The sequence below is a fragment of the Typopeltis vanoorti genome, chromosome 9, assembly GCF_054136105.1.
Source record: "Typopeltis vanoorti isolate ZY-2024b chromosome 9, IOZ_Tvanoo_1.0, whole genome shotgun sequence".
In the NCBI taxonomy this organism is placed as follows: domain Eukaryota; kingdom Metazoa; phylum Arthropoda; class Arachnida; order Uropygi; family Thelyphonidae; genus Typopeltis; species Typopeltis vanoorti.
The window spans coordinates 13,107,026-13,124,271 of record NC_143557.1 but is presented as its reverse complement, the minus strand read 5'-3'; the positions used below and the strand labels follow the sequence as shown (position 1 = coordinate 13,124,271).

General features: G+C 35.7%; 1 protein-coding gene across 4 annotated transcripts in view; it reads right to left on the bottom strand.

Annotated features, from left to right (window-relative positions):
- LOC150102889 (inactive tyrosine-protein kinase RYK-like) overlaps positions 1-17,246 on the bottom strand; it is a 378,596-nt gene that overhangs the window by 64,352 nt on the left and 296,998 nt on the right. For all 4 annotated transcript variants that reach the window (XM_090397499.1, XM_090397500.1, XM_090397502.1 and 1 more), the window contains one exon: positions 14,121-14,230. In XM_090397499.1, the coding sequence (XP_090253625.1) occupies positions 14,121-14,230 (110 nt within the window). The remainder of the gene's footprint in view (positions 1-14,120; positions 14,231-17,246) is intronic.

Sequence of the window (17,246 nt, the reverse complement as noted above, 5' to 3'; positions counted from 1 at the left end):
TAATCATATTACGTGTTTGCATGTAACGCGTGCTCATGATACTTAGTAGAAAGTCACAATTCATACAGACATGTCACGCTAACGTGTTACATTAGCTACCTAACAGGTACTAATGTTTTTTGTATTCTTAAACGTTTTTTTTTTTTTGCATTTATCATTTTTTTTGTACTGTGCAAGCCTTGAGAAAGCTAGTCAGTTGCTAGCGAAACCGGTAGGCAATATTGTACGAACATACATACGAATTAAATAGCTATCGACAGTTTAGCAATAAGTCTTATATTACATGATAAATTGTTGAAAATTTAACAGGATAGGGGAATGGATAGTCAGTTGGTAGCCTGGTTACAGAGATAACTGATTGACATGAGCTAATAAGTTGTGTGTAGGGTGAAGTGTCCCAAAAAAAAGGAAAGTGATGAGTGGAATCCCATAGGGTTCCGTTCTGGGACCACTGTTGTTTAGTTTATATATTAATGATATAAATCAGGGTGTGAGAGGAGATATTCAGTCATTTGCTGATGATGCTAAATTATGAAGAACAATGAAAGTTCTGATGAGATGTTCTTGCAGAAAGATTTGAAGAAGTTGTTGCTTTGCAGTGAAGAATAGATAAGTCACTTCAGTGATGCTAATTGTAAAGTTATGCACTTTGGTCAAAGATGGAATGAAGTTTATCATAATGGAAGAACTTGGCTTCAGAAGGTGGAGGAGGTGAGGAATCTGGGGGATCTTGGTGGATAGAAAACTGAACTTCAGAGGACACATCATGAAAGTTTAGTTTTCTATTAAAGTTGTAAGAGTTATCCAGAAAATTGCTGCCATAATGCAAAGAACCCTCACAAGTATGGATAAAGAGATGATAATTCCACTGACTAAGGCACTAATCAGGATACATTTGGATTTCTGTGTGCAGATCTGATCACCTGACTATATTGAAGATAAGGAAACTTTGGAAACAGTGTAAACACAAATAATTCAGACTGTCTCAGGACTCTGGAATAGTGGGTATGAGGACAGATTAAGGGAATGTAGTCTTCAGAGCATAGTGGATAAGAGAAGAGGGTAATATGATTGAGATGTATCAACTGGTGAGAAGAGCCTGTCAGATGGGATACCAGGGAATTACTGAACAGGATAATGGTGTTGGGAAAACGAGAGGTCATCTCTGGAAATTGTACAAAGGTCATGTGAGTAAGGAAGTGAAAAGGAGAATTTTTGTATTGCAGATGGTGAATGAGTAGAAGCATTGCCAGAGTGGGTGGTGAGTGCTCCAATACCGAATGTCTTCAAGGTAAGGTATGATAGTTATTGTGGTATATGAGTGTTTGACTTCCTGCAATGTGCCCTGACTATGAAGGTTTGGGAGTAATACTAAATACAGAGGTATGAAAGTTTTATAGTGGCTGCACTGCATAATTCAGAAGGTAAAGTCTGAAGATCAAATTCTTGATGATTTGAGTGAATCACTAATGGGTACCGTTTAAAAAGAGAGAAACTAAACATGAGAATTACTGATAAATTTCCTAGTGCTGGCTAAGTTTTATGTAAGCATACCTAAGAAGAGGATAAGAAAAATTATTTAATAGAAACTTGGAGAAGAATGAGTTAGGATTAGGACAAAAACAGGGGTTATCGGGATCAGGAGATTAGGAAATCATGGATATAACAAGGATCTGCATTTAACTTCTGTAGATCTGGAAAAAATATATGCCAAAGTACCAAGAGAAAAATTATTTAAAACACAAAAATTACCCAGGATAAATGAGACATTATACAGAGTAGTAAGTCAATATTTAAGTTATAAGTCAGCAGTTAGAATTGAAAGAGGCACAATACGATGGGATCAGATGTAAAATCAGAGTGCACACTATTTCCACTCCTCTTCATCTATATGGATTACATTATGAAGACAGAGGCATTAAACTTGAAATCAAATCTCTCTTTACTTTATGCAGATGATATTTTACTCCTGAATAAATCCAGTTCAACTCCTTAGGATTCTTTAACTGGATAACTGTTACAAAAAATATGGCATGAAAATTACTCGCAACAGACTTTGTGACAGGTAAAAACAAGAAAACTGCAAGTGCATTCTTACTCGCAAATTTATAGAATGCAATCAGTGTTGAAATAGTTTTGATCCCAATTAAAATGTTGCTCCAAATTATTGGATGTTTTTCTGTAATGAATCGACTTGTCTTCATAACTTTTTTTTCCACTTTCAATGTACTACTCATGTTCTCTGAATTCAAGTTCCTATATTATCTTTAGTAATTTAATTTACAACAAAATACACATATTAATTTGTCTCCTTATATATATATATATATATATATTTTACAATCGGTAGATTTTTCTCTCTCTACATAGCTTTGGTTTCAATGGAAAGCCATAACACAATTCATGCTATTCCTGTTCGGTATGAATGTTTTTTTATCATTTTCCCATCACTTATTATCTTGTAATCAATTTTTCTTTCTTTTTGTTAATTATCTTTTTTGACTTCTGCACTACTCATCTGATCTCCCAGAATTCCACATGACAAAATATAGTTATGGTATGAGATATCTAGCTTTCTTCAGTTACTGCAGTGCAATCTCACCACCATCGAATTTGGAACCAGAAGTATCAAATTCAAAATTTTGATACTTTTCAATATTACGAAAGCAGATGTTAAATACATTTATTAATTAATCCAGTCACAAACGGTACCAAAATGTTAATTACTCCTTCCCTTTATCAGAAATGTTTGTGAATAAAGAAGCTTTAGGAAATTAAATTTTTCCCTTTTAATATTAAACAGGTTCTTATCCCAGAGGCGTAGGTGATGTTTCACTATGATATATACATTTGAAACTTAATATGATGTTTTCAGGCATTTAAATCAATCAGACCAGAATATGCATTTAGACATTTTATTGTCAATGTGTACATGGCTCCAGAAATACCACTTAAGTCTATTGGTCACAAAAAAATTTTACTCGCAGATGCTATGAATTGTGGTAAGAAGTGTGTGTGCACATATATATCTACAAATTATCTTCTCCTTCTTTCTCCTTTCCAGTAATATGTCTAGTGGCCTGTTATGGTCTCTTCTCTTATTTTCAAAGGCCGTCCTCAATTTCTTCTTCATTGGGGTAGATATCTCTGTGGGGAATCTTCCTTCACTCATTCTTTCTGTGTTTTCATCTCTCTCTCTCTCTATACATATATATATATATATATCTGTGTGTGTGTGTGTGTGTGTGTGTGTGTGTGTATATATATATATAAATAAACATCAATGTAATCTACGACAGGTATCACCACAAGTTCCTTTAAGATGTTGCTATTTCCTTTGAATTCAAGTCTATTATCAAGCTGTTTTGCACATGAATCTCATTTCAGAGCTAATCAGTTTTTTTCTATCTGCCTGAGTTAGAGTCCAGGCTTCTGAACCTTATTTTATGACAGGTTTTGCTACAGAGTCATGGATTCTTATTGTTTTCTAGCTTATTAAATTTGGATTGAATATCTGATTAATAGTTTTTGTTATTTCTAGATAATTGGTTTTTTTTTGTTTTCAGATTTCAAATTCAAATCTGAAAACAAACCCCAACTCAACATCACCAGAGTTAAAGATAAGTACTATCAGCATAAGAAGCCTGAATGGAAAAGAAATGGAGCTAGCTGAGGAATTAGATAAGTACCAGGTTGAAATAATAGGGGTGACTGAAACAAAAAAGACCTAAACCGGTGAGATCTTTCTGAGCAATAAATACAAAATGTTATATTCAGGCAATGACAATCAAGGAAAAGAAGGAGTAGCCATAGTATTCAACACAAAATACAGGGCTAATCTTCTTGAATGGCAGTCAGTCTTAAGTAGAGTAATGTGGGCAAATATGAGAACTGGGAACTGGAAATGAGACTTATTTGTGCCTATGGTCACACAGAAGGTTCTACTATTGTAGAAGTAGAGGAATTTTTTGAGGCTTTAGAAAAAGCAACTGACATAATAACAAAGGAAAAGTTGGTACTTGTTGGGGATCTAAATAGCAGAGTAGGAAGTGATTGTCAGATATACAAAAATGTAAAGAGCAAAGCTAATAATAATGGCAAATACCTGTTGGATTTCTGCACAGGACATGGACTGGTTATAACTAACACCATGTTCCAACAAAAATATGCACAAATTCACATGGAGAGAAGAGGCAAGGAATAAGAAAAGTCTCATTGACTATGTTATTGTTGATAGTGATGTTTTCTCCCTGGCGCAGGACACCAGAGTGTACAGAGGATTTGAATTTGATCACTATTTAGTCTTGAGCAGGATAAAATTGAATTTCATATTGAAAAGAATAACATGTAAGAAAGTTTTAAAGCAATTAAAAGTTGAGCAGCTTTCAGATGTGAACTGTAGACTAAAATACACAAAGATTATTGAAGGAAAAATGAAAGAGTTTGAGAACAGGAACTAAACCTTGGAGATTCAGTGGCAAGCCTTGAAGAAAACCCTGATTGATTCAGCCAGAGAAGCATGTGGTGAAGTTGTCCGTAAGGATAGAAAAATTAGTACTCCATGGTGGACACAGGAAGATAAAGAGGGTAAAGGAAAAGAAGAAAGCATATCAAAAGTTCCTGGCAAATAAGTCAGCTTGTGTTCTTAGAGAATACAGAGACAAATATAAAACTAGCTAAACAAAAGTCATGGGAAGACTTTGGCAAGAACATAGAAAATAAATATCATGAAGGTGGCAAAATATTCTGGAGGTTGTTGAAGAAACTTAGGAATGGAGGAAAGAGCGCTGCAAAAGGAGTTAGAGATGATAAAGGTGAAATGAAAATGGGAGAGAAAGATATCATTGCAGTATGGAGTAATTACTTTGAAAATTTGCTAAATGAAACAAGCACTGATGACAGCACAGTGATAAAAAACACTGACCAGGCATGCAGTCAGGAATACATATCCATACTTGAAGTAGAAAAAGCCATCAAAGGCTTGAAATGTGGAAAGGCAGCAGGAGTACATGATATTCGACCAGAAATGCTGGAGTATGGTGGTCTAAAAGTCTTACAGTGGCTGCACTAATTAGTTCAGAATGCCTGGACAGAGAGACCAATTCCCAATAATTGGAGTAGAGCTCTAATAGTATCTATATATAAAAAGGGAAATAAAATTGAATGTGAGAATTACAGAGGTATATCCCTATTGAGTGTTCCTGGCAAGATATATGCAAGTATACTTGAGAAACAGTTGAGAAGAATTGTGGAAGAAAAGCTTGGTGAAGAACAAGCTGGATTCAGGTCAAATAGAGGCTGTCAGGATCAGATCTTCACTTTACGACAAATAGTGGAGAAAACATGGGAATATAACAAAGATCTGTATTTAAGTTTTGTTGATTTGGAAAAGGCACATGACAAGGTGCCAAGAGAGAAGCTATTCAATATGCTACAGTTATATGGTGTCAATGGGGCATTATATCAAGCAATACTTAATCTTTATTTGAGTTGTAAGTCAGCAGTTAGAATTAAAGGAGGTACAGGAAGATGGTTTAATGTTAAATCTGGTGTTAGACAAGGATGTACATTATCCCCTCTGTTATTCATTATTTATATGGATCACATTATGAAGGAAAGTGGTATTAAACATGATATCAGAATTGGAGATGTTAATGTCAGCTCTTTGCTTTATACGGACGACGTTATACTTCTAAATAAATCTGCTACAAGTCTGCAAGATTCTCTGACTAAATTGAATAACTGTTGTAATAGGTATGGTATGAAGGTCAGCAATAAAAAGACAAAGACAATGAAAATAGGCAGAATCATTGAAAATGTCAACTGTGTTGTGAATGGAGAACCTGTGGAACAAGTAAAACCTTTCAGCTACTTAGGCACAATTTTTAGTGAAGATGGTAAATTAAATATGGAAATAGACACCAGAATCAACAAAGTTATTATGGTAGGAAGTCAATTGAATAAATTCATATGGAATAAGAGAGAAATTACTCGGAACACTAAATTAGACAGTGTTCAAACCAGTTTTAACTTATGGATCTGAGAACTGGGTCAGAACACTTGACCAAAGACTAGAGACCGCAGATATAACGAGAATATTAGGGAAGAACTTGACATTGTCAACATCCAGGAATGCGTTAGCAGAGCTAATCTCAGGTGGTATGGTCACTTAAACAGAATGGGCGAGGAAAGATTAGCAAAACAAGTGTTCTCTGCCAAGTTGGCAGGAAAACGACCCAGAGGAAGACCAAGATATAGGTGGATTGATACGGTACAAAGTGCCTTAGATGACAGAGATATAAGATCTGATAATGTTGGAGTCTTGACAAGTAACAGACCGATTTGGAGGAAAATTGTAGATAGGAAGTTAGTAATGACGTAAATTTTTCATGTAGTACTATCATATCATGTACATCCCTTGAGGGTATGTGTCAGGAATTTGATGATGATGGTTATTTTTTGTTGCATGTCTTGCTCTCTTTCATAAGATAAGTGGTAGCCAGATATTTGAATGTATTAACCTGTTCTATAATATCAACGTTGATGCAAATTTTGCTTCCAACTGAGTCTTGGCCTTTAAATGCCATGACTTTGGTTTTGGAAGCGGAGATTTCCATATTGTATGTTTTTGCTATTTCATTTAATGAAAAGGCTGCTCACTGAATCCTCCTTATGTTCAATTAGAACCTGATCATCAGCAAATAAAATTGTGTCAATGATGTGCAATCATATATGGATGATTGTTTGAATGCCAAAACTGGTTGTTTCTCTCCACTCTGTTATATATAAATGTTAAAGAGAAGTGGCAATAGACTACATCCCTTCGGACACCTGCATTTATGTTCTGTAACTCAGATTTCTTTGCGACTATCTTTATTTTAATTTGGTTATTGTTATATATGTTGTACAATGAGTACAGGTCAAGTGATTATTATGGGGAACTTCAACTACAGAGATGTAGGCTAGAAGGAAGAAAGATCACATGGCAGGAAGCAAACAGAATTTATACACCTGTTGAGAGGTAATTACTTAAGGCAGCATGTGCTGGAGGAGACTACATGTGGAAAGTGACCATACAGCCTTGACTTGAGAGATTGTAAAACATTAGTAATATTCTATCAAGAAAGGGTAAAGTGAAACTACTATGTGGTACTATTCTGTAGCACAGCATAAAACACTGCAAGGAAGGGATCTGAGTAGTACATGGATATAGTTAAGAGTCATCTAGAGGAACCAGTATTAAATTGTATACCTAGGGTAAGGAGGTTTAATCGGGTATGAGCTAGATGGATGAGAATATCATTAAGCATGAGCTGCAAAGGAGAAAATGCTGTGGAGAATATATAAAGAGAGATGTGTCCAGAAAAATTCACGAACAGTACAAGGCTCAGGCAAGAAGGTGACCAGGATGGCAAGGAAGCAAAATTAGATTATTATTGTTATTATTATTATTATTTTTCACGTTGTGCCTATTCACAAGAGTCGGTTGATCAACCTATAGTATATTAGTACCATGTATGAGTAGTGGGTTGGGAAAAAAGGAACTTGTTTACATTTGATTTAAATGATTGTAAATTGTAGATTGTATAATTGTATGTTTGTTTCTAGGTGTACTGTGAAGGGATGTTGAGCAGAGCTGCACCTGTTCCACCAAGCTTGGTACTGAGTGGAGGAATTATCAATGTTATTTCAGATGAGCATTTCCCATGGAAATATTTGTAGAATATACATACTGCAGAAACCAAACGTCTGTGCGAAAGAGAGGGGGGGGGGTTGGTAAGAGATGGGTCATTAATAAATCTAATTGCTCTCCTCTGTATTGAGTCAAGCATTTTGAGAGAGCTTTTAGGGGGGCCCCAACCCCATATGTGGGAGCAGTATTCAATAGCCGGGTGGATTTATGATTTGTATAATGTTAACATCTGTTTAGGGGTGAAGTAACATCTTGCACGAAAGAGAAATCCTAGTTTTTTTTTAGAAGCGGAGGATGCAATATTTGTTATGTGTTTATGCCAGGAGAGGCTTGATGTCAGGGTAATTACAAGAAGCGAAATCTCAAATTGTTCAGAAATTTGAGATTTCGCTTTTTCCCAGTATTCTTTTTGAATACTGGGAAAAAATTGTTCTTTTTTTTTGAGAAACAGGACAGAACTAGGTTTTATTAGCATTGAAATTAATGAGGTTATCTGAATTCCAGTGGAGGATAGCTCGGAGATCAGAAATGAGGACGGTGGTGGTTGTTGTTCTGTAGGTTGAGGTGAGTACTGTAGAGTCAAGTTCATCAAATGAAAGGGAGGAGTGCAATGTGCTGCCGTCTGCAAAACTGTATTGGTTTGGAGTTCAACTGAAGTAGGTCATTGATATATAGCAGGAAGAGAGTTGATGAGAGGACAGAACCTTGTGGAACCCCTGCATTAGTTGAATGGTGAGAGGATAGGTAACCATCCACAATCACACACAGTGTGTGTCCAGACAGAAAGCTGGAAATCCAACTACAGAAGTCCTAAGACCAAATGATGGTAGTTTGCTTAGTAAGCCTTTGTGCCAGATCCAGTCAAAAGCTTTGGATATATCAAGTGCAACCACTTGAAATTCATCAAACTTCTCCATGGCATTTTTCCAGAGATGCATGACATATGTGAACAGATCTACTGTTGATCGGCAGCGACAGAATCCATACTGGCGGTCGTTTATTAGGTGGGTGCATTCAAGGTAGTGTAGAAGTTGGGAATTGATGATTTTTTCCATTACTTTAGAAATTTTTCCATTACAAAAGATAAATCCTAGTTTTTCAGAAGCTGAGCATGCAATGGTTGTAATGTGTTTATGCCAGGAGAGCTTTGGTATAAGGGTAATTCCAAGAAGAGAGAGAGATCTCAAACTGTCTGAAAATTTGGGTATCGTCAAAAAGGATACTGGAAAAAAAAAGGTTCTTTTTTATGGGAAATAGGGCAGAATTGGGTTTTATTAGCACTGCAATTGATGAGGTTATCCGAACTCCATTGTAGGATGGCTTGGAGGTGAAATTGAGGGTGGTGGTGGTGGTGGTGGTGGTGGTGGTTGATATTCTGTAGATTGAGGTGAGTTGTGTAGGGTAAGGTTTATCAAATGAAAGTGAGGAGTGTGGTGTGCCGTCGTCTGCAAAACTGTGTATTGGGCTGGAGGTCAACTGAAGTACGATGATGTATAGCAGGAAGAGTTTGGTGAGAGGACATAACCTTGTGGAACCGCAGCATTAACCGAATAGATAGGAAGCTATCCACCATCACACACACTGTGCGTCCAGACAGAAAACTGGTAATCCAAGATTATGAAAAGAATTTAGCTGAGCAGGCAAAAGGAAATCCCTAAGAGTTCTTTCATTATGTGACAAGTAAGAGGAATATATTGACTATGGAAGATTAATCTTAATGAGTGATGATGGTCACGAGGAGACAGAAGTGGATAAAATAGTTGAATTACTGAGTGACCACTTTGCAAGGATATATGACCCTATTGAGGTTACTGCTTTAACATATGGGACAGACACCAATGTGGGAACAAAGGTGGATGAAGAAGTGCTTAGGATATTGCAGAATCTCAATGTAAATACAGCTGTGGGATTAGATGGGATATAAGCTAGGGTTTTGCAAGAAAGTGCAAGGGAACTGGCAATGCCTTTGACTAGGCTGCTTAAGTCTCAGTCCTGGTAGAGTTCCAAGGGAGTGGAAAGTTGCATAAGAGAGGCTCTAAGACTACAGTAGCAAATTATAGAAAAATCAGTGTCTAAGGCATAATGGTAAAAGTACTAGAAAAATTGGTAAAAAAAAAGAATTCAAGAATGGATAAATATTATTATTATTACCCCATTTTTTAGTTTTAAAGTGGTTCTAACTCCCGTTTTTAATTTAAAAGTGTCATAAAGTAATTCTACTTGCTAAACTAAAGACAGTGATATATAATTCACCAAAATCAGCCAAATAGAATTCTAATTTTGAGTGCTGAAAATTGAACAGAGTTCACCGTAGTCACCAACGAGCAAAGAACAAAAAACGTTGCCATCTTTAAAGTTGCTCAAGGGAAGAAAGGTGAGTCATGAAGTGTAACAAGTGCCTGAAGCATTTATCTGACAGAAATCATATAACCTACAGGAAATGCCTTAGGAATCTTCACTTTACATGTTTCAGAATTTCAGAAACAACATGGCAACACAAATCCAATGTAAAACGAGAGGAACGGAAGCGTCTATACTGCAGAGAGAATAAAAAAACAGCGCAACCGATTACACCAGAGGCAGAATCAGAAGATGAATTGAACAGACAAAAAAATACAGGTGGGTCTTATTATTTGAATTCCACAAATTTATTACTAGAAAAAGGTTTAGAGAATATAAAAGCCAGCTTACTAGATCTTGTCCGAGAACTCTTTGATAAACAGAACAAACAAATAACAAAAAAATTAGCGAATATGAGGATTTTGTTAAATATAATAATTCAACAGTTGAAGTTTAGCAAACAGTAAAAATTACACATGTTGAGAAATACATTAATCATATATTACAATAAATATATTAGTACAGAGACATTTGCAATATATTGCAAATGTCTCTGTACTTTATTCAGTGGTACAATAAAACTACTTATTTTTCTTTCATCTGCAATATAGTGGCAGTTGGGGAGGGCATGTTGTTTACCGCAGGAAGCGAGTTATCAACCCAACGTGAAAGTGGTTAAACTTTATTTTCGTGTGTGATGTATATGCAAAACTTTTTTCATTTCATTTTTCGTAAAGTAAAATGAGGGGTGTGTGTCATAAACGAGGGCGAGTTATGAGTAAATATGGTATTTCTGTTTTATTATAGAAAGCAACCATCCTTTTTTTAAATCCTTCCTTGAGGCATTGTGGGCTGCACGCAACTGCTTTGTTGGCTGCATGCGGGTCACCAGTTTGACACCCCTGGTATAAATGGAACATTATATCGAACCATACAGAGTTTGTATTTAATCGGTAAGTCAGCAGTTAGAATTGAAGGAGGTACAGGAAGATGGTTTATGTTAAATCAGGTGTGCGACAAGGGTGTGCACATTATCTCTATGGCTCATTATGAAGGAAAGTGGTTAAATCTGATTTCAAAATTGGCATTGCTAATCATAACTTTATGCAGATGATGTTATACCTGAATAAATCCAGTACATGTCTGCTAGATTCCCTGACCAAATTGAATAATAAATTTAATAACAATTGAATAATTAATAAATTTGGTATGAAAATCAGCAATAAAAAGACAAATACAAAAAATAGGCAGAAACACTGAAAACATCAACTGTATCCAGAATGGAGAACCTATAGAACAAGTAAAACATTTCAGTTTTACTTGTTTCAAAATACAAAACTAGCTATATACAAGAAAGTGTTAAAATCTATTTTAACTTATGAATCTGAGAACTGGATTCGATATAAAACACTTGATCAAATACTGGAGATCACACATATGATAGTTCTGAGAAAGATCAGGAGGAGAGAACAAATGGCATCAATGGCAGTATCAAATTAAAATCAAAGATATTAGGAAAGAACTTCATATTGTTATCATTCAGGAAAGTGTTAACAGAGCTAATCTTAGGTGGTAATTGGAGAGGAAACATTTGCAAAACAAGTGTTCTTTACCAGGAGGCAGGAAACAGACAAAAACCAAGATCTACGAGGGTTGTTTGAAAAGTTTAGGAAATTTCCAATAGATGGAAACACAATTCATTCATTCACACCAGTGTCAGCATATCATCTTTTTCATGACCCCTTGCAAAATTTTAGCAACGTGTGATGCGTAGTTCTCGTTTGGCAAACATTTAAAGCGACTGTGTTCACATTTTTCATAAAAATGGAGTGATAAAACACTTATTTGAAGAAGTAGATGACTGCGCAGATCAAAGCTGAGTAAGATGCAGTTCATGGACACTCTGCACCAGCATTAAAGACTATTTATTTTTGGATAAATGAGTTTAAACGTGGTCATAAATCTATCGAAGATGAAGCGTGCTCTGGACACCCGACTGAGGTCACTACGAATGATATTATTGACAAAATCCATGGTATCGTTCTGGAAGACCACCAAGTGTGTGAGATTGCTGAGTTTGTAGGCATCTCAAATGAATGGGTGTATAATATCCTTCATGAAAAATTGCACATGAAAAAGCTGTGTGCGCGATGGGTGCTGTGATTGTGGACTGTCAATCAAAAATGCATGCGAAAAGACATTTCAACGCAGTGTTTGGTGATGTTTTATCACAGGATTTTTTGCATCGATTTGATGCACCACTACACATCTGAGCCAAAGCAGTGGACAGCGCCCGATGAAAGAGTACCAAAAAAAGCAAAGACCATTTTGTTAGCGGGAAGGTGATGGCCACTGTTTTTTGGGGTTCCCAAGGAATTATCATGAGCAATTATTTGGAAAAGAGCAAGACAATATCAGGAGTCTATTATGCGTCATTGTTGGACCATTTAAAAGATGAACTGAAGAAAAAACGGCCAAAATTTGTGCACAAAAAAGTGCTCTTTCATCAAGACAATGCACTGTCTCCCACACATCAGCCGTCGCAATGGCAAAATTGCACGAATTGAGGTTCGAGTTGGTTCCACATCTACTGTATTCTCTGGACTTGGCCCCGTGTGAATTCTTCTTGTTCCCAAACTTAAAAATTTGACTCAGTGGGAAAAATATTTCTTCAAATGAGGATGTCATCAAGGCTGTCAATGACTATTTTGCACAATTTGACAAATCCTACTTTTTAGATGAGATGAAAAAATTGAAAACTCACTGGACCAAATGTGTAGACCTTGATGGAAACTATGTTGAGAAATAAAGGTGATTTTTTTCAAAAAAAATGTGTTTAAACTTATTTTTTTACCAAAACTTTTCAAATAACCCTCATAGGTGGATGATGCTGCAGAAAGTGTCTTAGAAGGCAAAAATATAAGATCTGATAACAGTGGAGTCTTGAGAGAGAGCAGATTAATCTGGAGGGAAATTATCAATGATGTAACTTTTTCATATAGTACTATCACGATATCCAGTTCATGTCTTGAATTTGATAATGTATCTTTATGAAGTCCAAGGACTTATTCAGTGAAGACAGTCTAACTTAGCCTTCCATGTGAATCAGACAGCTCATAAAACCTATCACATTTTGAATTTATTCACATTCAATGACTCTGAATTCTTCTAGTAATTAATTTCGCTCACGAATGAAAAAAATGTATAATAGCCCAGTTGGCTGTGCGGTTAGCATAAATGCTCTCCAACTAACAGAATGCAGATTTAAATTCTGCCATGGGCATGGATGTTTGTGATTGTCCTCAGGTAAGAGATGAATACCCAGTGCAAGATCACTATCCTGTTTACTGTTATGTAGTGTCTTGAAAATGTCCCATGTTAATATTTGTTCTCTGGAGCAGGGTTTCTGGCCTATGTAAAAGTTTAAAAAATAAATAAAACAATAATATAAATAAAAAGTTCTTAGCCAACCTAAACCTCTAATGTTCTATGGGTTTAACAACCTTTTTTTGGTATGTGATATATAAAAGAGGAACTGTCCATTCATATGTTCCACTGTTCATTTATATAAGACAAATGCATATGTTTAAGATATGAAAAAAATAAAAAATAATAATCCATTTTAAAACATAACACAATGCTTATCAAAAATCATTATATATTAACTTACCCAACAAAATCTGCAGAGATTAAACATTTCATACTTGCTAGTGCCTGCTGGCAAGAATAAGTCGAAAACCAAAAATTTTATAATCACATGCAAAAAAATAGAGAGGATTATGTACCCATGAAAGGTTCAAAAAAACTATAACATGTATATTAGCATGGTAGGAAAAACTAAAGATTAATAATCTGAGAATCTTTCTACACACTCTAGGCACGGAGCTTTTCAAGTCACCTTCAGACTTCCATTAAGCAAGTTCTCACATTTTGTGATGAAAATCTACTAGCATTACATAAGAACTAAAAATATGGATCTAACTGAGAACTGAAATTAAGAAATAAAATATAAATAAGATAATTCTTTCTCAAAAGTGGTTGTCCTCAAGTGATTTCACATAAAAGAACAAATAAAATTACTACTTACACACAGTTTCGAGTTGCTAAATCTCTATGAATGATTTTCATTTTATGAAGATAAATCATCCCAAGTACAATCTGAATTGCCATTGCAACAAGATCTTGTGTTAGCAGAGTCTAAACCAAAAGAAACAGAAAATTAATATATTTGTCAATACCACATTAAAGATAAAACTAGAAGAACATAAATCAGATATTTGAATATGTAAACATTATTATATTAGCCTCTCTGTAGTGTCTGATGAATTTTGGGAGGCCTCAACTAACCACAGTACTTATGCTTCTTTAAACTTCTTAACTAACAGAGCACTGACAACCCATTCCACTCATTCATTACTCTCATGCGAAAAATCTAATCTTCATACTCTTTCTAGACACACCTTTATATAACCTCAGAAGGTGACCCTCTGTCCTCTGTTCTCTCCAATAGGCCCATCCAATCATGTACTAAAAAATTTCTTAGCATAAATTCAAATGAAACTATTTTATGTAGTGACTTATATGTTCATCATATCCCCTCTTTTTTTTTCCCTTTCCCCCATCAGGTAAACTCTGTAACCCAAAAACCTTCAGTATAGGCTCATAAGAAATACTTAACTGCCTTATTCAGCAATGAATTGAATCTTTTCCACATCCCCAAAACAACCATGTGTAAATAAAATCTGGGCACAACAGTCCAGATATGATCATATCGAAGTCTTATAAAGAGGGATAATTTTCCCCTATCTTCATTTATCATCCAAGTTATCCTCTGAGCTATTCTGCTCCTGTTTGTGATGCATTACTTGAACTGCATCTCCCTGCTTACATCATCCATGTCTCTAGCCTCATCAATTTCCTGTAGTGCAATCCAATCAATGTAATACAGAGCCAATAATATTTTTAGTCCATCATAATTTATGTTTTATCACATTACACTGACAATCTTTTACCCACACTGTGAGCCTAGCCTATTTAAATCACATGGCCTTACATTAATCTCTATCAACTACTCCACTTCCCAGTTAGCATCACCAGAAAACAAGCGAATACATTTCCTCAAATAATTTCCAATATCAATAATGTACTAATGAACATTTGCACAAGCCAAGTGTACAACCCTGTAACACCACACTAGACACTTGCCTTCTCTTTGATTCAAATCCACCATATACTGATAAGTATCTGATGTTTGGTCATAAGCCACTCTCTTATTCGTGCCATCTTAATGCCCCATCCATTTGGCTCCAATTTACATAATACAGTTCCATTCAGTATCCTGTCAAATGTCTTTGCAATAGTAGAGTCATTTCCCTTTTCCAAATCATGGCAACTATGTGCTCTATACTTAAAAAAAAAAATGACTACAGAAGAAAATTCAAGGAAATGCTGGGGTGGCAGCACCTCATTCAATGCATAAAAACCAAGGTATGATTCTTCTCTATATTAAGTTCTGTGTAGTATCCTGTCAATAAGTTACTTACTTTATGGTAAGCTATGGCTATTACTTGATATGGTCTGCTTAATTAAAAGTTTCAATTGAAAGAGTGACACTAGTAAGTGAAGCAAGGGTAACTGTGATCCCAAGGAGATGTTCAAATGCATGCATGTACATAAATCTCCGAAGTATCAGAAATAAAGGTGAAGAGTTTTTAACATTGGTCAGATTGACTTGGACAAAAATTATCAGCATCAGCGAGACCTGGTCGACAGAGAATGACATAGCTACAGAGATGTAATGTAAGGGTTATTGTATTTATGAAGATGGCAGAGGGAATAAGACAGGGATATTATTAATCCAGATGAAAATGTGGATGCCTTGCATCATCAGATTAGCATGAGTGAAGGTTGAGTAATTATCATGGTATGCTTCAACAATAGGGATATAGACTGGAAGGAGGAAAGGGAGCATCTCAAAATGGAAGTGGAATTTATACAGTTACTAAGGGATAATTACCTGAAACAGCATGTCATGAAGGAAACCAGGGGTTTGAGTGTGTTGGATCTGGAAATAGCATCAGAAGATCTATCCATAACTACAGTAGCAACACTACACCTTGGGCTAAGCAACCATATAGTCTTGCTCTGGGAAGTTGCTCAACATGTGGAATTCTCAGTCAAGAAAGGGTTTATGTGGAATTCTCAGTCAAGAAAGGGTTTATGTGGAATTCTCAGTCAAGAAAGGGTTTATGTGGAATTATAAAGCTGGTGATTATGAAAAACTTTGGTGGTGGATTGGAACAATGCCATGGCATACTACAAGGAAAGAATGTCAGCAATGCATGGGAAGAGGTGAGGTATTGCTTGAGAGAGGCAATATCAGACTGCATACCCAGAGTCAGGAGGATAAATTGGGATGATAAATCAGAAGGAGTATGGTTAAATGACTGAGTAACAATAAAAAGCAGAAGCCGCAGAAAAAAAAAGGAAAGCATTGTGGATAGAATATAAACAAAAACAGGTTTACACTTTGTATTGCTCATGAGCAATACAAAGTGCAGGCAAGAAGGTTTTCCAGTATGATATGGAACACTAAATCCGATTATTAGAACCTAACAGACCAAAGTAAATTCAAAGGAGTTTCTCAGTTATGTAGCAAGTAAGAGAAAGAATGATTCTGGAAGGATAACCTTGCTCAATGCTAATGACAGAAAAGAGACAGAAGGAGAAGAAATAGTTGAGCTACTAAATAGTCATTTTGCAAGGGTGTATCATCTGGGTGAAGACATACTAGCCATTGTGCTAGTGCAAGAGAACTGAGAGTGCCTCTAATGAAGTTGTTTATTCTAAGTGCAGCTCTGGCAAAGTTCTGAAAGAATGGGAAGAGGGTAAGGTAGTTCCATTACAGAAAGATGGCTCCAGGACAGAAGTAGCAAATTATAGACCAATTAGTATCTCAGGGGTGGTGGTTCAAGTACTGCAAAGATTTATTAAAGATAAAATTCAGGTGGATAGGAATGGGTGAATAGGAATAAGATACTCTGTATGGGGGGGGCAGAATGGCTTTCTAAAAGGTAGGTCCTGTCTTAGTAATTAATTCACATTGTATAATAAATGTGACAGCAGAATTGATTAAAGGAAATGGTTATACTATGATACAGCTATACCTTGGAAAGAAATTTCACAGAATATCACATGGAAAACTATTACATAA